The 18,320-nt window shown below is 49.2% G+C and overlaps 1 protein-coding gene across 1 annotated transcript in view; it reads right to left on the bottom strand.

Annotated features, from left to right (window-relative positions):
* SBK1 (SH3 domain binding kinase 1) overlaps nt 1-18,082 on the bottom strand; it is a 58,093-nt gene extending 40,011 nt beyond the window's left edge. Inside the window, exon 1 of the mRNA XM_053277187.1 lies at nt 17,206-18,082. Within this exon, the coding sequence (XP_053133162.1) occupies nt 17,206-17,414 (209 nt within the window). The 5' untranslated portion in view covers nt 17,415-18,082. The remainder of the gene's footprint in view (nt 1-17,205) is intronic.
* Between the last annotated feature and the right edge of the window lie 238 nt (nt 18,083-18,320).

The raw sequence follows: 18,320 nt of genomic DNA, 5'->3' as shown, positions 1-18,320 counted from the left end.
TGTCAGGAGAGGAGAGCTGGTCTTGTGGTAGCAAGCCTGACTTGTCCCCTTTGCTAAGCAGGGTCCACCCTGGTTGCATATGAATGGGAGACTAGATATGTGAGCACTGTTAAGATATTCCCCTCAGGGGATGGAGCTGCTCTGGGAAGAGCATCGAGGTTTCAAGTTCCCTCCCTGGCAGCATCTCCAAGACAGGGCTGAGAGAGACTCCTGCCTGCAACCCTGGAGAAGCCGCTGCCAGTCTGTGTAGACAATACTGAGCTAGATAGACCAATGGTCTGACTCAGTATATGGCAGCTTCCTATGTTCCTATTGTCCGCACACCAACTTTCAAGCCTATCTGGAAGAATAAATAAAGGGAAGTGGCAGAAATAGCCGTGCCACACGCCACATACATGCTGACATCATGTTGATGGAAATGCATCCTTCTAATTGCTCCGTTCCTAACACTGGTAGCTGCTGACTGAGTCTGACCCTTGCTCCATCTAGCTGAGTATCGTCTGCACTGACCAGCAGCAGCCTTCCCAGGTTTCAGATGGGTATTTCCCAGCCCTGCTGAAGAGGCCACGGACTGAACCTGGGACAGTCTGCATACAAAGTGGATACACCTCCATTGAGTGACGGTCCCTTCCTCCTTCTGTATGCTGTATCCATTTTTGATTCAGTTGCTTTGGAATAGCCTGTCCTGTCATGGACTTCTAAAGCAGAGGCAGTATATAAAATATTCGCTATATTTGTATCCGTAAGCAGAGTGTATCAGTAAGACTTTCCTTCTCAAGACTTTCCATCTATCTATCTATCTATCTATCTATCTACACGTATGCTTTTATATATAAGCATGTTTAATATTCGACTCGATTCTATAATTATAATCCTCCTGCGGATTTGGTGATACAAAATAATTTCAACTCAGTTCAGCAACAGGTACTCTCTGGGTGGGCTATTTTGTGATTTTGTGTCTGGGAGATTTTGTATCTGGGTGTACATGCATGTGTACTAATTTTATTGTGCATAAGAATATGTATATACCGTGTTTCAACAAAAAAACCAGTTCTTAAAGCAGTTTATATAGCAAAAAGGGTGAGAAGGTGATTCCCACAAGGCTCACAATGCAAGGGAGACCCCAGCAACAGTCACTGGGAAGGATGCATGCTGGGTTGAATAAGGACAGTTGCTCTCCCCCTGCTAAACAGAAAGAGCTGCTACTTGAAAAGATGCCACCTGACCCAGTTAGCAGGGGTTAGCACAACTGCTCTTCTGAATGCAGCCCTGAACGTCCTCCGGAGGGTACAGAAGAGGAGGCCAGATGACAAGATGGTAGGGATGTGCAAAAGATTTGACCAAATCAGTTCAAATTCAAATTGATTCGACTCGAATCCGCTTGCACAGAATGGGATCCGTTTGCATCGACATTTGAGCAAATTTGATTCAAGTTCGAGTAAATTCTATTTGAGTTCAGGTGAATTCAAATCGATTCAAACGAATCCTGCTCTGTGCAAGCAGATTCAAGCTGAATCAATTCGAATCTGATTCAGATTTGGATCGATTCGGTCATACATTTTGCACATCCCTACAAGATGGTCACTTCCATTATCCAGAAAGGTGACACTTGCAGAAGCTGAAGCTGAAGCTCCCTCTAGTGAGCATTCTGTTTCATTGCAGGAAAGTTCTGGGGCCTGGTGCTGCTCTCCCTTCTAGTAGGGATGTGGTTAATGAAGCAAACAGATATTGTTCCTCTCCAGGGTACACACTTGTATACGTCCATCATTCTTTGCTTAAATATGCATCTCCTCTCTCTCTCTCTCTCTCTCTCTCTCTCTCTCTCTCTCTCTCTCTCTCTCTGCATGATGAGTACAAGTTGCTGGCATGAACTGGATTTATTACAAAGGTGTGCAGACACTGTTAATCTGTTAAGCAGAGGAGAGCTGATCTTGCAGTAGCAAGCATGGATCGTCTCCTTTGTTAAGCACACCCTGCCTTGGTTTGCAGTTGCATGGCTGACTACATGGGGGCGCTGTAAGATTTCCCCCATAGGGCAGGGCTTCCTGCTTTAATATTTCAAGAGGGGACACCTAATAAATATTTTAATATGTATAAGGGGTTCCTAATGAATATTTTAAATATATCAATAGCATTCCCAACCTTTTTAAGCAAGTGTACGCCTTCTGTTACAAATGGAGAGGAGAGCTGGTCTTGTGGCAGCAAGCATGACTTGTCCCCTTAGCTAAGCAGGGTCCACCCTGGTTGCATATGAATGGGAGACTTGGTGTGTGAACACTGGAAGATATCCCCCTCAGGGGATGAAGCCGCTCTGAGAAGAGCAGAAGGTTCCATGTTCTCCCTCCCTGGCAGCATCTCCAAGATAGGGCTGAGAGAGATATTCCTGCCTGCAACCTTGGAGAAGCCGCTGCCAGTCTGTGAAGGCAATACTAAGCTAGATAGACCAAGGTCTGACTCAGTATATGGCAGCTTCCTGTGTTCTTATGAACTGATACCTTTGGCTCAAGTGTGTGTGTGTGTGTGTGTGTGTGTGTGCATCTATATACACAAAAACACAAATTCAAATGTTACAGTTAGGGACTCCGGCCAGTCCAGTCACTGGCTCACATCCCCCCAACTTTACTCATACGCTGCCTTAGTGAAATCAATCCTATTAATCTCAACAGGCGTACTCGGTGCTAATATTCTCAAGCTTGTCATTCAGGCAACGGGGAGGGGCACGCTGAGCTTCAGCACGTCGCCAGCCAATCAGGAGCAACGGAGGAGGGTCTTCACCCTCCCACCCTCCCCTTCTGCAGCGGACACATTGCTGAGGACGCACCAGCTTCAAGCCGGCAATCCTCATATGGGGAATAAATAGCGTGGCTGCAGCATGGAGAGGCAGGAGGGTCCCGAATACCCCCTGGGACACTGGGAGCCCTTCAAGTGCCTCTAGGGCTGCTAGTACCTGCTGCTGGGAACCCCTGACTTGAAGGATGGGGCCGTAGCTCAGTGTTCGAGCATCTCCTTTGCATGCAGAAGGTCCCAGATTCAATCCCTGGCAGCATCTCCAGGTAGAGCTGGGAGAGACCTTTTCCTGAAACCTCGGAAAGAGCTGCTGCCAGTCTGGGTAGACAGTCCGGAGCCAGAGGGGCCAATGGTCTGACTCAGTAGGAGGGCAGCTTCCTATGTCCCTAGTTGCTGCGGAAGCACATGCCAGGGTGGGAAGGTGGGGAGGGTAGTGGGGAGGAGTCCGGGGCAGGTGCCGTGACCCAATTCCAATGGGGAAGGCATTCTGGGCCCCCACGCCAGCACCCCTCCCAGCACCCAAGTCACACCAGCAGCTGTTTTCTCAGCTCTGGTTCCACTTCGTTCCAAAGCACATTAGCGAGCAGAATGCTGGCGGAAGGAAGACGGCAAGTGTCACTTGGGCGTCCAGAAATAGACGGAGAGCGTTAACCCCTCCCTTCCTGCCAAGCTCAGGGGGAACATTAGCAGCCCTGGGAACAGCTGTCTCCGCGGGTCAGGCCGCCCGTCCATCCAGCCTAGTGATCCTCAGCTCTGAAACAGAGAGGTCCTGGGGCTCAGACGCTCCGAAAGGCGTCCCCTCTCTCCCAAGCCCTGCCCTTGCTCCTGAATGTTTGGAGACGCAGGCGATAGAGAGGGTATAAAAGGGGTGCATGGGGAGAATGGAGCAGGTGGGGAGGCAAATGCCTGTGGGCCAGCACGATGCGGCCAGGGATGATGGGAATTGTAGTTCAGTAACAGCTGGAGAGCCAAGGTTGCCTACCCCTGGAGATATTGCACAGGTGGAAGGCAGCACCCAAGCTAAACAGCGACTGGATTTGCCCTGGCCAAAGATCGCCGAAATTAAAGCAGTGTTTTAGGAATATAGGAAGCTGCCTTACACTGAGTCAGACCCTTGGTCCATCTAGTTCAGCATTGTCTCCACTGATCGGTACTAGTAGCCTCTCTAAGACTGCAGGCAGGCAGGGGTCCCTCTCAGCCCGATCTCTGGGACTGAGTTATATTTCCCATGTACAGTGGTCCCTTGCCAACCGCGAGGGTTCCGCTCCTGGGAAAGCTTGCAGTTGGCAGATTCATGGTTGACAAGGCATTCAAACCAGGGGGTGAGGGGAACTGCAGCCACAAAAAGACAGGGGGGAAAACAGTTAAAAACAGGAAAAAAACAGTTAAAAACAGGGGGGGAAACACCCCGACCCCCTCAATCACCCCCTGACCCCCAGAAATGACCCCAAACCCCACCTCTTTGTCCTGGCATTTGACTAGCAATGTAGTGGTTCCTCCCCTATCAGGCACTGTATTTTGTTTACTGTATTTTTTGTTTTTATGATGTATTTTAATAATGTTTTATATTGGTTTATTGTAACCCACTTGAGACCTCTGGTATAGGGCAGGCTAGAAATGTAAAAGAAAGAAAGAAAGAAAGAAAGAAAGAAAGAGAGAGAGAGAGAGAGAGAGAGAGAGAGAGAGAGATATCACCCCTGAACCCCACAAATTCACCCCCTGACTCCCAGAAATGACCCCCGGAAATGACCTAACCCCCAAATTCCCCCCAAACCCCCCAATTTCCAAAAAAAACCCCTTCACCAAATCATGGATACTGAAGGCGCAGTTGGTGAGACCTGTTGCACTCTCCTAGTTGCAGATACTCAAATCCGTGATTGGGAAACCCACTGTTAGCGTATTTACCTGCATCCAAAATTAGGTTTTGGGTTTGTTTGTTTTTTAAGTTCTTTCATCTTAGAAATCAGGGGTTCATTTTAAATTCAGAGACTTCTTCCTCTTGCTTAAGTATAGGTATAACCTGTATTGAACCTCTTTTTTTTTTTAAAGGGGCTCGTCTTGAATTCAGTGTCATCTTGTATTCAGGTAAATATGGTATTGCTTATTTAAGAGCTCAAAGACCCCGGGGCAGAGTTAAGGGGAAAGAGCAGCAAACCACCTCACTCCCACCCACCCTGGCAAAGTTGGGTTAATCATGATGCTGGCTAGGATTAACTCACCAGACCTGACACGATGAAGGGCGTGGTGGCCCGGCGGGTTGTTAATCTGGTCCATTTGACCTGCCATAATCTTCCTGTCCCAGATTAACCTAGAAAAGGCAGCTCTGAGGGGGGTTCCAGTGTTCGCACATGTCATCTCCCATTCAAATGCAAACCAGGGTAGACCCTGCTTAGCAAAGGAGACTAGTCATGCTTGCTACCACGAGACCAGCTCTCCTCCATTGATGTAATAATACAAGTCATGATGAGAAAATCTTTTGCAAGTTCCATTTGGTTCCCCCCCCTGCCCCCCAGGGGGTACATCACATACCCTGAGCCCTCTTTTTGCCCTCCAAATTTCCAGTGGCAAAAATTACTGATCACTCACTAACAATGAGCATGCATTCTGCATAGTCTCGGGGGGATTCCTCTCTGGATCTGACACGCCACATTTCATTACCAATGGATCGCAGGACTGAGCTTGTGTGGGCCCTTCCCCCCACATGGGGCCGGGCAATTAATTTGAGGCTTGTTAGGGAGGGAGCCTGGCAGCTGCTTATTAACTGGGCTTATGGGGAAAGGGAGAATGGGGGGGCGGAATGCTGAGAAGCAGGTGCAGTTGGGTGGGCTAGGGTTGCGTTGGCTATCCGATCCGTCAGCATTTCCTTTCGGACAACACAGCTGATGGGTTCTGCTCTCACACAACACCCCAGGGATCGTCGTCAGGGGTGTGCGCATGGAACTGGCAGTGGCAGTTTGGTTCAAATTCGAACCGAATTCGAGCTGAGCCGCCCGATCCGCAAACTGGTTCATTAGAACTGGCAGTGGCTCGGTTCGTGTTCTCAAACCGAGTCGACTCGGTTTGACCCGGTTTGAGTGCTTGGACTCCGGTAAGGACTCCGGTAAGCATCCCCCTTTACAAGCAAGGGGGGCGGATTCCCTAACTAAAAAGGGATTGAAGCCTGAGGGGTGGTGAGTGAGAAGGCACCTCATCCGATGGAGGCTGGAACCGAGAAGCCCACGGTGCGGGGGGGGGAGCACCGGGAGGGCTACCGCTGCTGGAGAGCCGCCGCCGCCACCACCACAGAGGATAAGGTGCCATCTCGCTCACCTCCCTCAGGCCTCAACCTCTTTTAAGTTAGGGAATCCTCCTCTTTGCTTGTAAATGGGAATTATTACTGGACAAGCAAAGCACTCGAACCGGTCGAACCAGCCCCCTCTTTTGGGGGGACGGTCCGCTTCGAGCTCGAACCGGTCGAACTGGGCCAGTTCGAATCGAATCAGGTTCAATCTGAACCGGCTCCACACACCCACTGGCTAGAGCAGGGGTTCCCAGCCCCTAAGCCTTCAGCTCAGGTACCCCATGACGATTTTTAGTGTATGTTTGTGTGTATGCATAGACACACAAACATTTAAATGTTGTTGTTATGAGACAGGCTGCTCCAGGCACTGGCTTACATCCAGGCTTAGTTACTCATGAGTACTCCCGTTGAAATTAATGGGACAAGTACACTTGTCCCATTAATTTCAATAAGACTGCTTATGAGTAATTTTATCTGAATAAGTCAGCGACTGGAGTAGCCTGTCTCATAATTGGCAATTTTCAAATTTGTGTTTGTTTAATTACTTCTTGTATTTATATACCAGCCCCTATAAAATCTCTGGGTGGGTTACCAAAAAAGCCACCACAACAATTAAAACTTGGAATCCAATAACAAACCAATTAAAACAGCCATCAGTCAAACTTTAAAGCATAATAAACTAAAAGCCTGATAACATAGGGATGTTTCCAAGACTCACTTTAAAACAGCTAGAGAGCGGGAGCTTCTGATTTCATTTAGGGGCATGTTCCAGAGCCCTGGGGCAACCCTAGAGAAGGTTCAGTTTGGGGTCACCTACATTTTACTGTATCGACCTGAACAGAAGTTGCCTCTGAATTTAAGATGACCCCCTTAAAAAATGGAGGTGAAATGCAGGCAAAAAATACCTATATTTACCTGAAGGGAACAGGACTTTGAGTGTAAGAAAACCCCTGATTTCTAATATTGAAGAATATGGGGCAGGGGGCAGGACCTAGTCCTGGATTCATATAAATACAGTATGTCTACACTTATATACGTAGAATAACAAACGTATTTCTGACATCTGTCAATCAGGTTGAGGGGAGAGGGAGGCTGAGCTTCAGCATGTAGCCAGCCAACAAGGAGCAGAGAACGGTCTTGACCCTCCTCCTTCCACCAATGGGTGGAAGCTACCACCCACATTTCAGAGGTCTGGGGGGGAAGGCAGGGTTTTTTTGTGAATTTTTGAAGTTTAAGATTTTTCCCATAGGGAATAATGGAGGTTTCAGCAAAAGTATAGCTTCACATCAGGGGGGAAGAAGGTGGCCCAGAGCAGAGTAGGGTGGCTAGTAGTGCCCAGTGGGGGCAAGGAAGCTGCTAGAATTATTTCAAAGGAATTGGGCAGAGGGCTGATTTTTAGAGATTTAATGGAGTTTACGTATCTTTAAGGTTCTTCCCCATAGGGAATGATGGAGGTTTCAGCAACCCCATAACTGCACTTGTGGGAGACCGGGGTGGCCCAGAGTGAGTGGTGGTGTAGAGCACATAGGTTTCCAAACTATATTAGGTTCTGGGTTCTGTTGTTTCTGAGGTGTTTTAAGTGTAGATTCTCTGGTAGCATATGAGAGTGGATTCATGGTTTGTCATTGAAAATCTCATATGCTACCAGAGAATCTACACTCAGAACACCTCAGAAACAGAACCCAGCAGCCCATAGGTTAGCAACCCATGGGGGGTGGTTGGCACCCTATGCGTACTACACCACCACTCGCTCTGGACCACCTCAGTGCCCCCCAGGTGGAGTTATGGATTGTGAGACCCAGTCCACTGAATGTGACGTTTTTGGTCACCCCAGCAGGCTCATGTATTCCGAGTTCTGCCTCTCCGCCACTGTGTCGTTCTGTCTCTTTGGTCCACACAGACCGAAGGCTCTCTTTCTCTCGCCCTGTCGGCAACAAGATGGAAGTAAATAATATATGGGGTGGAGATTTGTGAAATTATCCTGTGGAGCGACAGGATAGAACTGAGAAAAATGGGTGTGACCACAGAGGAAAGATGCTCTGGGGTATCTATCCTGCTAACTTGGCAAAGAGCCACCTTTTAACGAGGTGATTTTCTTTATTTAGCAGGGGGAGAGCAACTGGCCCTATCCACCCCCAGCACAGGACCTCCAGTGACTGTTGCTGGTGTCAGTCTTATGTTTCTTTGTAGATTGTGAGCCCTTTGGGGACAGGGAGCCATCTTATTTATTTATGATTTCTCTGTGTAAACTGCCCTGAGCCATTTTTGGAAGGGCAGTATAGAAACTGAATAAATAATAAAAAATAATATTTTATTATGATAAATTATGAATAATAATTTATCATTTATTATTAAAAGCCTTCACTTTTTAGCATCCTGAACAATGCCAAGAGCATGGTGAGGCTGGCAATAAATAACACCGGCAGAAATCTGCCCTGTTGCCCACTGCAGGTTGGATGCCTGCCCATAGGGAGGAAGGAAAGGAGCTGGGCAGAGGTCAACCCTGATGGAGTTTTTCTCTAGGAGGGGATAGACCAACTGATCACAACAGCAGCCTTCGGGGAACTGGAGAGGGGAATAGAATCACTCCCCCTGCATCAGTGATTAACTTCCACGCACTCCAACTTGGAAGGTCTGCTTTGAAAGTCATGGATACGGATACGGATACGGATACGGATACGGATACAGATACGGACACGGTCATACCATAGCTCAGTGGTAAAGAATCTGCTTTGCATGCCAGGTTCAGTCCTCAGCAACATCTCTGGGTAGGCTGGGAAAGTCGCCTGTCTGAAATCCTAGAGAGATGTGGGCTGGAGGCTTTACAGACAGGGCTTTTATTCCAAATCCACTCCGGACTGGAGTGTGCCAGTCCATATATTAGCCGGATTTACCCCAAAGTCCCTGCAGGCTATCAGGGCAGGGACCAGGACACTCAGGACTTTGTTTTCCCCCCAATGGAGGCTGTGCATTCTGGTTCAGCCTGAACTATGTCTGGCTTTTAAAAAATCTTCTCGTTTCAGCGGCTTTTGCGGGGGGTGGGGGGGAGCTTCTGTTATGCCCTGCAGTTTCTCTGTTATGTATGGGATGGTCATGCCAGTAAAATGCCATTTTAAAAAACTCAATGAAGGGGAGGTTGACAGCTGTTTGGGGTATGGTCTGCTCTAAGTGATGTGCAATTGCAAGTGCTGGGGGCAGGGAGGTATGGTTGCCGATTGGTGTTACTCTGTGGAGGGAGTCCAGAAGGGGAGGGAGAAATTCCTGAGTTTAATGCAAGCACAAACTGCAAAATGTGTGTCTTCCTGTGTTTTACATAGGCTTTAGATATGCAGAATGGATGTAACCTGAGCCCCTTTTTGTCTGAGCTGATTCCATTCAGTGTGTGCGGTGGGGGGGGGGGGACCCATGAGGTGATGAAGGCAGTCACTCCCAAAGGCAGGGGTTCAGCGTCCTGCTGTTCAGTCCAGCTTGGCAACTCGTCATGCCATCCTTCCGCTCTTAGCTTAGTCCTGTTCCTTTCAGGTAAATACAGGTATTTTTGCCTGCATTTCGCCTCCATTTTTTAAGGAGGCCATCTTAAACTCAGTGGCAACTACTGTTCAGGTAGATACAGTAAAATGTAGCTGACCCCAAACTGAGCCTTCTCACACTCAGCGATGCGTCTGCTGCAGAAGGGGAGGGAGGAGGGTCAAGACCGTTCTCTGCTCCTGATTGGCTGGCTACGTGCTGAAGCTCAGCCTCCCTCCCCCCGCAGCCTGACTGACAGACGGCAGAAATACATTTGTGATTCTATGCATATAGGTGTAGACATACATTATTTATATGAATCCAGGACTAGGTCCCCACTCCCATATTCTTCGATATTAGAAATCGGGGTTTTTCTTACACTCAAAGTCCTGTTCCTTTCAGATTAATACAGGTATTTTCGCCAGCATTTCGCCTCCATTTTTTAAGGGGGTCGTCTTAAATTCAGAGGCAACTTCTGTTCAGGTCGATACAGTAAAATGTAGGTGACCCCAAACTGAACCTTCTCTAGGGTTGCCCCAGGGCTCTGGAACGTGCCCCTAAATGAAATCAGAAGTTCCTGCTCTCTGGCTGTTTTAAAGTGACTCTTGATGTGATCAGGCTTTTAGTTTATTATGCTTTAAAGTTTGACTGATGGCTATTTTAATTGGTTTGTTATTGGATTTCAGGTTTTAATTGTTGTGGTGGCTTTTCTGGTAACCCGCCCAGAGATGTTCTATGGGGTAGTATATACATACGAGAAGTAATTAAACAAACACAAATTTGAAAATTGCAATTATGAGACAGGCTACTCCAGTCACTGACTTATCAAACAAACAAACAAAAATCACTCTCTTGCCTCTCCCTCTGTGGTGTGATTTGTGACTGGTTGGAGGAAAAACCCGGAGCAAGTCGGTGGGAACGCACAGAGAAAAGATCTGCCAGGGAGTGCGGGGAGGAGCTGGCAGCTATGTGAACTGTCAATTTAATCCCCCGAATTAAACATCTTCAGATACCCCACGGCAAGAAGGCATGTGTGAATAAGTCCCTAGTGAGAGTACTTGGTAGAAGGCAAATTCCTGTTTGTAATGGGGTCCATAGCTCAGTGGGAGAGCATCTGCTTTGCATGCAGAAGGTCCCAGGTTCAAATCCTGGCAGCATCTCCAGGTTGGGCTGGGGGAGACTCCTGCCTGAAACCTTGGAGACATGGGTGTCTGCAGGCATTTCTCCAGGGGAAGGGCTGCAAAATATACACCAAGTATGCAAAATAGAAATCAACACAACGGGCTGTATCCAGTGTTAATCCTGCTTACATGAGACCCATTGAAATGACTGAAAGTTAGTCATGGCAACGGCTGTAAGAAGAGCTGCTGCCAGTCAGTGTAGACAATCCTAAGCTCGATGGATCAACTGTCTGACTCAGGATAAGGCAGCTTCCTGTGTTTCTATGCCCCTTAAGGCTGCATTCCTATGTGCTTGCGAGTAAGCCCCACCAAACTCAGTGAGCCTTACTTCTGAGTAAACGTGCAGCAGATTGCACGGTATGTTTCTGGTCCCCCTTAAATATTAATTTTTGTCCTGTTTATTCCACGTGGCAGTTTACTGCAAAGATTAAAGAAGCAGTTAAAGAGAAAGAAAAGTGGGGGGGGACCCAAGATCAGACACCTGCAAGGAGATTAAAATGTCTGATTTGCCACCTGCCAAAGTGTCCGTTGGAATCGAGAACATATTCTTAGCCAGTCAACCTTTGGTGCTCCCTGCAATCAGTTTCATTTAAAGCAGGAGGCAGTACCGTTCTCCCTCGTCGTTAATCAGGGCGGCTGGCAGAGATGGGTGGCGGGTGGGAGAGATTAAAAAAGAAAACAGCAAATCGAGAATAGCCAGGGTGGGGTAAGACTGCCAACTTCAGAACTAGCCCTGCTCCTGGGTTCTTAACAACAGTCTGACATGTCTGCAAAGGGCAGGCCTCAAGATGGGATGCCCCACCTTACAGGAGAAAAGCTGGTCTTGGGGTAAAGGTAAAATTGCGCCGTTGAGTCAGTGTCGACTCCTGGTGCCCACAGAGCCTTGTACTTGTCTTTGGTAGAATACAGGAGGGGTTGACCATGGCCATCATCTGTGCAGTATGAGATGATACCTTTCAGCAGCTTCCTATATCGCTGCTGCCCGATAGAGGTGTTTCCCATAGTCAGGGAAAATTTACCAGCGGGGATTCGAACCGGCAACCTCTGGCTTGCTAGTCAAGTCATTTCTCCGCTGCGCCATTGGGTGGTAGCAAGAATGAATTGTCCCCATTGCTAAGCAGGGTCCACCCTGGTTTGCATTTGGATGGGAGACTACATGTGTGAGCACTGTCAGATACTCCCCTTAGGGGATGGTGCCTCTCTGGGAGGAGCACCTGCCTGCTTGCATGCAGAAAGTTCCAAGTTCCCTCCCTGGCAGCATCTCCAAGATAGGGCTGAGAGAGACTCCTGCCTGCAACCTTGGAGATGCCGCTGCCAGTCTGTGAAGACAATACTGAGCTGGGTAGACCAAGGCTCTGACTCGGTAGAAGGCAGCTTCCTAGGTTCCTGTGTTCCTAGGTGAGGCCTGTCATTGTCATTGGCAAAATCATTTCCCCATGGATTGCACTTATAGGAAAGCTCAATACATTACATATATGTAGTAGATTTTTTTTAACATTCTTTTTTATTAATGTGCTTGCCAAAGGGAAGAAAAAGAACAGTTTGAAAGGTGTAGGATTTCAACTGCAAACATTATTCATTTTTTTGAGTAATGACCATATATGCTAAATGTAAATCATAGTAATGTGAATCTGAGAAAGATCTTTCATTTTTCTTGGGCATAACGTCATTTTGGAATTATGGATCTGGTGACTGAGGGTTGAAAATCTATTGAGAACAATAACAGTTAAAATATGCTTATTATATTCCGAATTCTAAACATACATAGATAGATAGATAGATAGATAGGTAGACAGATACTTTTAAATCTTTCCCTGAGCATATCCCAGTGTAAAAAGCAGTGTATTCAGCTAATTTAAGTGGCAGGAGTGTTCAGGAGAGACTCCTGCCGGCAGCTTCGGAGAAGCCGCTGCCAGTCAGTGTAGACAATACTGAGCTAGATGGACCAGTGGTCTGACTCAGTATATGGCATCTTCCTATGTTCCTAAGGGGGAAAATTGGAGTGATCAGTTCTGGAATTCTGGGTGGGGTGTAGAGGGCTGGAGGCAGGGCTTCTTTTCCAGCTTCGTACATTTCCACCAGCCCTGGCTGGCAGCAGCTCTGCAGGATATCAGACAGGATTGTCTCTCAGCCATACCTGGAGATGCCAAAATTGAACCTGGGACCTTGGGCATATGAAGCAGGGAGCGACAGACCCTTCTCTGCTCCCACCCCCATCACAATAGCCATTCATGTTTTGGACTGAAATGTGCTCCCAGATTCAATCCTGCACAAAACGGTCGCTGTGCACCAAACCTTTGGGATACAGGAGGATGTAAATAAAAGGGAAGCTGTTAACTTTGGTGGGCGGGGTTCATAGAGGTTGCCAGGTTGCCCCCCGGAGACCTTACAAGTAGGAGGGTAAGTTTAAAGGTGCACAGATGTTCCCCGGGTTAGACAGCCCTAGAATGTATGCTTCGGTAGTGATCCACAGAGACCTATAAATGTGCCACAGCCGGCATATAAGGAGGCCAGAGGCATATAAGAAATGCACAATATTTGCACACTGTAAGTATTTGCAGTATTTGTAAATACAGAGAAGTGCACAGTAGGCCTATAAGAAATGCTCTGGAACTCCTGGAGCTTTCCCAGACAGCAGACTTTACTGTCGATTTCCTGCGAGGCCTTACTGACCCCCGAAAACGACGCAAAAATTGGATTATTATTTTTTTTAACCCCAAATATAAATCAGGCTACACTCTAACAGACAGTGACAGTGAAAACCTTTAAAGGCAGGGAGAGTTTCTCCAGCCCACGCTGCCCAACGCAGTGTGGGCGGATCTCCCTCCCTTAGACCACGCCCCCACATCTGACATCAGATGTGGGGGCGTGGCTAGCCAGCCCCCTGCATCTGACATCAGATGCGGGACAGGGCCAAGGGGCCACAGCCGTGGCCGAACACAGGTCACCGCCAGCCTCCCGCCACCAATGGCTCCCCGACAGCTCGTAGGGAATTCGGGGTAAATCGGGCCGATATGTGAACGCACCCCCTCCATTGGTGCATATGTGAACGCACCAAAGGAGATGGGAGCTAAAAGCCGGGTGTGAAAAGCGTCTTGGTTCCTACAAAAGCAGGAGTAATCGCAGCAGGAAGACTATTTTGAGATAACAATCTCTGCATTGTAAACACAAGGCCAAGACAGAGGCTCCTCTTCAAATGCTGCTCTCTGTCAGTAGTGTGTGTGTGTGTGTGTGTGTGTGTGTGTGTGTGAGAGAGAGAGAGAGAGAGAGAGAGAGAGAGAGAGAGAGAGAGAGTAGAACCAAAGGGTTGAAGTTACAAGGAAGCAGACTCGGGCTAGACATTAGGAGGAATTTCATTACTGTAAGGGCTGCGTTTGACAGTGGAACCGTCTGCCTCATGAAATGATGGTCTTTCCTACACCAAAGGTGTGCAAACAAAGGCTGGCCCTGTCAGGGAGGCTGGGTCCTTGTACTGAGCAGGAGGCTGGATTAGAAGGCTCCTAAACTCCCCTTCCAACTCTAAAATTCTGTGATTCTCTTTGGAGAGGCCGGGATAGGGAGTGGCCAGGCCAACGATGGGCAAGTTCTGTCAGGGAGGCCGGCTGCCTGTCCTCCTGACCAGGGGGTTGGACTAGGTGACCTCTAGGGGGTCCCTCCAGCTCCCAAAGACTAGGATTCTCTTTGCGGAGGCCAGGCCACTGCAAGAGGAGGGGGGAAAGGGAGGGGATGAATGTGGCCAGGAAAGGTGGTGCCCCACTGTGCAGAATCGGGGGAGAACTTCTGCCCGCACCTTTCCCTCAGGCAGCTTTGGAAAAGCAGGCCCGGTCTGCAAGCAGCAACCAGCGACAGCTTGTCCAGGCATATGCTTCTGATCACACTTCTCCATCCTGCTACGGCATGCCCAGCCACGGGCGAGGATTGTGGTGTGGGCGGGGGAGCAGGATGAAGAGGAGAGGCCCGGCGGCCGTTTCTCTCCAAGCCACAGAGCTGGGTGGAGCACTTATCCCAACTGGATGAGCCCCCCAAATGTCACTTTCCAGTATCATTAGTCTCATGTTTTTTCTGTCCTTCCACCCAAAGAGTGCAGGGCAGCACATAAGCCATTCATGGAAGGGCGGTATAGAAATCAATCAATCAATCAAATAAGTAAGTAAATAAGTAAACAAACAAATAAAATAAGACTTTCTGGAAACTGCAGCCAATCAATCAGGAATAGAGAAAGGGAACAGAGGAAGAATAATATAGTTTTTAAAATTGTAAATTGTTGTGTTTTAAATTTTTTGTTTTAAAATTTCTTGTTTTTGTTTTTAACTAATGTTTTACTTTTGTTTTTATCTTGTTGTAAACAGCCCACAGACATAAGTTTTGGGCGGTATAAAAATATGTTAAATAAATAAACAAACAAACAAATCCAAAATGTGGCTGTGAGAAGGGAGGAGAGCTGGTCTTGCGGTAGCCAGCATGAATTGTCCCCTTTGCTAAGTAGGGTTGGTCCTGGTTTGGATGGGAGAAGTGACTGGCCCAGAGTCACTCACTGAGTTCCATGGTTGTACGGGGTTTTGAACTTGGCTCTCCTGGATCCTAGTCCAGCACTCTAACCACTATATCACACTGCCTCTCAACTTGTTTGGCATATAAATATATTGCTGACCAGTGCAGGAGGGGGAACAAACTTTAGCCTGTATCCACTAAGTGTCTGAGCATCCCTAGCCTGAGACCACTCCTTGGGGCAACTGAGAGGCCATCTTCCTTCATTTTTTAACTGGCTCTGCTCCTGTGCTTTAAACAGCCACCTGACACACACACATTTAGCAAGCAAGCTTTCCCCAGCGCGCATCTCTTCAGACCAAGAAAAGCTTAACATGCTAAATCGGTCTGTGTCGGGCTGTTCTTAAAGGCACAGGAGCAATGACAGTGTTTTAAAACAACAATATGGCAGGCAAGCCTACTGGGAAGATCTCCGCAGTTTGTGGAGCGGTGACTCTCTGACCCAATGCACTGAGGGGAACTAAACTAATTCCAGGATCAGTGGAGCTCAGCTTTGCCTAGTTTCCTGGCTGTGAAAGGCTGCTCTGGGATTAGGAATTAATCCATGACGTGCCAGTAAACAGTCCCTGCAGTGAGAAAAGGCATCTTCGGCCTGTGAAGGAGGGCAGCGCCTCAACCCAGAGGCTGTGGCCTTTCCACTTAACCTTAGAGCTCGGGCAAGCAAGTCTGCAGTGCTGGGAACAGCTTGCCTCAGCGGGGAATGTGAGGGAGTGTTGCCTGTTGAACACCTGCCTGTTATTTATTGGTTGGCCAACTTTGTTTGGAATCGAGGTTAGCCCCAGAAGATGCAAAGGACTGGTTTTGACTGGGAGGCTTCGAACAAGAAGGAGGCTCATTCTCCCAAAATCTATCTATATATTTCTCTAAGGTGTACCCATCACTAATCCCATGCGTGGCAGTTCTTGCGAGAGTTTGCGAGCGAGCTGCTGGCAGGGGGGAGAGCCAGAGGACAGGCTTGCGGGTGAGGCGGGAAACAAAACAGCGGTGGCCAGGGGTGGGGAGAACTAGAGGCGCAGATGCGCTGCACCCAGCCAGCCAGTATTCTATAAAGCTGCTATATACTGAGTCAAACTGTTGATCTAGCTAGGTCGGTGCCTGACTGGCAGCTGCTCTCCAAACTTTCAGGAGTCTTTCCCAGCCCAGATCGAAGCTGTGGCAGATGCTCTTCCACTAAGCTCTGGAATGAATTACCCCTAAATACATGAAGCTGCTACTTATGGAGTCTGACCCTTGGGCCATCTAGCTCAGCATTGTCAGCACTGGCTGGCAGTGCCTGGAAATGGGAAAGACCCCATGAAGGTTGCAGGCAGAAGTCTCTCCCAGTCCTACCTGGAGATGTCAGGGATTGAACCTGGGACCTTCTGTATGCAAGCAGGTATTCTCCTGATATATGACATCGGGCATAGGAAGCTGCCATATACTAAGTCAGACTATTGGTCCATCTTGCTCAGCGTTGTCTACCCAGACTGGCAGCAGCTTCTCCAAGGTTGCAGGCAGGAATCTCTCCCAGCCTATCTGGAGATGTTGCTAGGGAGGGAACTTGGGACCTTCTGCATGCAAAATGTATTTCCCAGAGCGGCCTCATCCCCTAAGGGGAATAATCTTACAGTGCTCCCACATGGAGTCTCCCATTCAAATACAAATCAGGGTGGGCCCTGCTTAGCAAAGGGGAGAAGTCGTGCTGGCTCCCACAAGACAGACAGAAGAGGGCCATGCAGGCCCTAGACCAGGCCTGCTCAACTGTGGCCCTCCTGCAGATGTTGGCCTACAACTCCCATAATCCCTGGCTATTGGCCACTGTGGCTGGGGGTGATAGGAGTTGTAGTCCAAAAACAGCTGGTGGGGGCGAAGTTGAGCAGGCCTGCCCTAGACCCTGAGAAGTGGGCAAGGCTTTGGACCCACCTGCTGAGCTGCAAGGGCTGGAGCTCTTCCTTCTGAAAGCAGGCAAAGCAGAAGGAATCCATCTTCCCAACGATGCAGGGGAAAGGACGAGCCTGGCCGAGCCACTCCGGACAGGGGCTAGCATTTTCTTTGGGAGAGGCGGTGGCCACGGCCAGCTGTCCCGGCAAGCATCTTGTGCCTTGGCCTCTCCTCACCGTTATCTCCTGCATGCAAAGTCCGCAGTGCCTCCTGTGGAGAGGTTGCCTGCCTTGCGAGGAGCTGGACCAGTTCACCCCCAGTGCTAGAGAGATGACGGTTCGAGGCCGAAGCGAGGGGAAGTCACTACCGAAGCGAGGAAGTCACTACCGAAGCGAGGGGAAGTCACTGCCTCGTTAGCTGTGCCATCATGGGCAGCTCGACGGTTGGTCACGAGAGCCCTGAGGAGACTCGAGAGCGTTCCTCACAATCCTCCCCTCCCACCCTGTTTCTCCTCACTTGGCAGGACCCCCGAGAGGCCTCTCCATAACGACCAGACGAGGCCCGTCTTCTCGGCCACTCCGGCGGTGAGTCCAGGAGCCTTGCCGTCGACAAATGGTGTGTGGCGAGCAGGAACCCTCCGAGAGCAAGCCCAGGAAGTGGAGAAGTCCACAGGCGCCGGCTGAGGAGCCTGGCCAGGCGGAATCCGCACCCAGGACAGGCCACGTCTCCTCTTCACCGTGTGCTACGGCGCTTCGCGGGAGCAGCGGTGAGGCACTGGGGCCACATGCTCACAGCTTCATGCCAAGAGGCTGCGCTCAGAGGAGGCTCCACACCCAGCTGGGAGGCAAATATTTCAGGATTCAGGACGCCCGGGAGAGCTTCCCTGGATGAAAGTTTCCTCACCTTCCTGGGGCACTGAGGTTCGGGGCCCGTGTGGCCAGCGGCACTGCTCCAGACCCCTGGCATGGGAGGATGCCCGTGTGGTGGCACAGCATGCACATATGTACGCGCATGAGAAAGAGAGAGAAAGCCAGATTCCTCTTGGGCAGCTGTGGCTGTAGAGCCGGAGTCCTGGAAAGCAATGCGTCCCGGCTGTGCGCAGGCGACCTCTCTCTCTCTCTCTCTCTCGCCCGCACAGGGGAACTTCGGGGACCCGC

Source organism: Hemicordylus capensis, chromosome 13, assembly GCF_027244095.1.
Source record: "Hemicordylus capensis ecotype Gifberg chromosome 13, rHemCap1.1.pri, whole genome shotgun sequence".
NCBI classification, from domain to species: Eukaryota; Metazoa; Chordata; class Lepidosauria; order Squamata; family Cordylidae; genus Hemicordylus; species Hemicordylus capensis.
The sequence above is the reverse complement of the archived record's forward strand: the minus strand, read 5'-3'. Positions and strand labels throughout refer to the sequence as shown.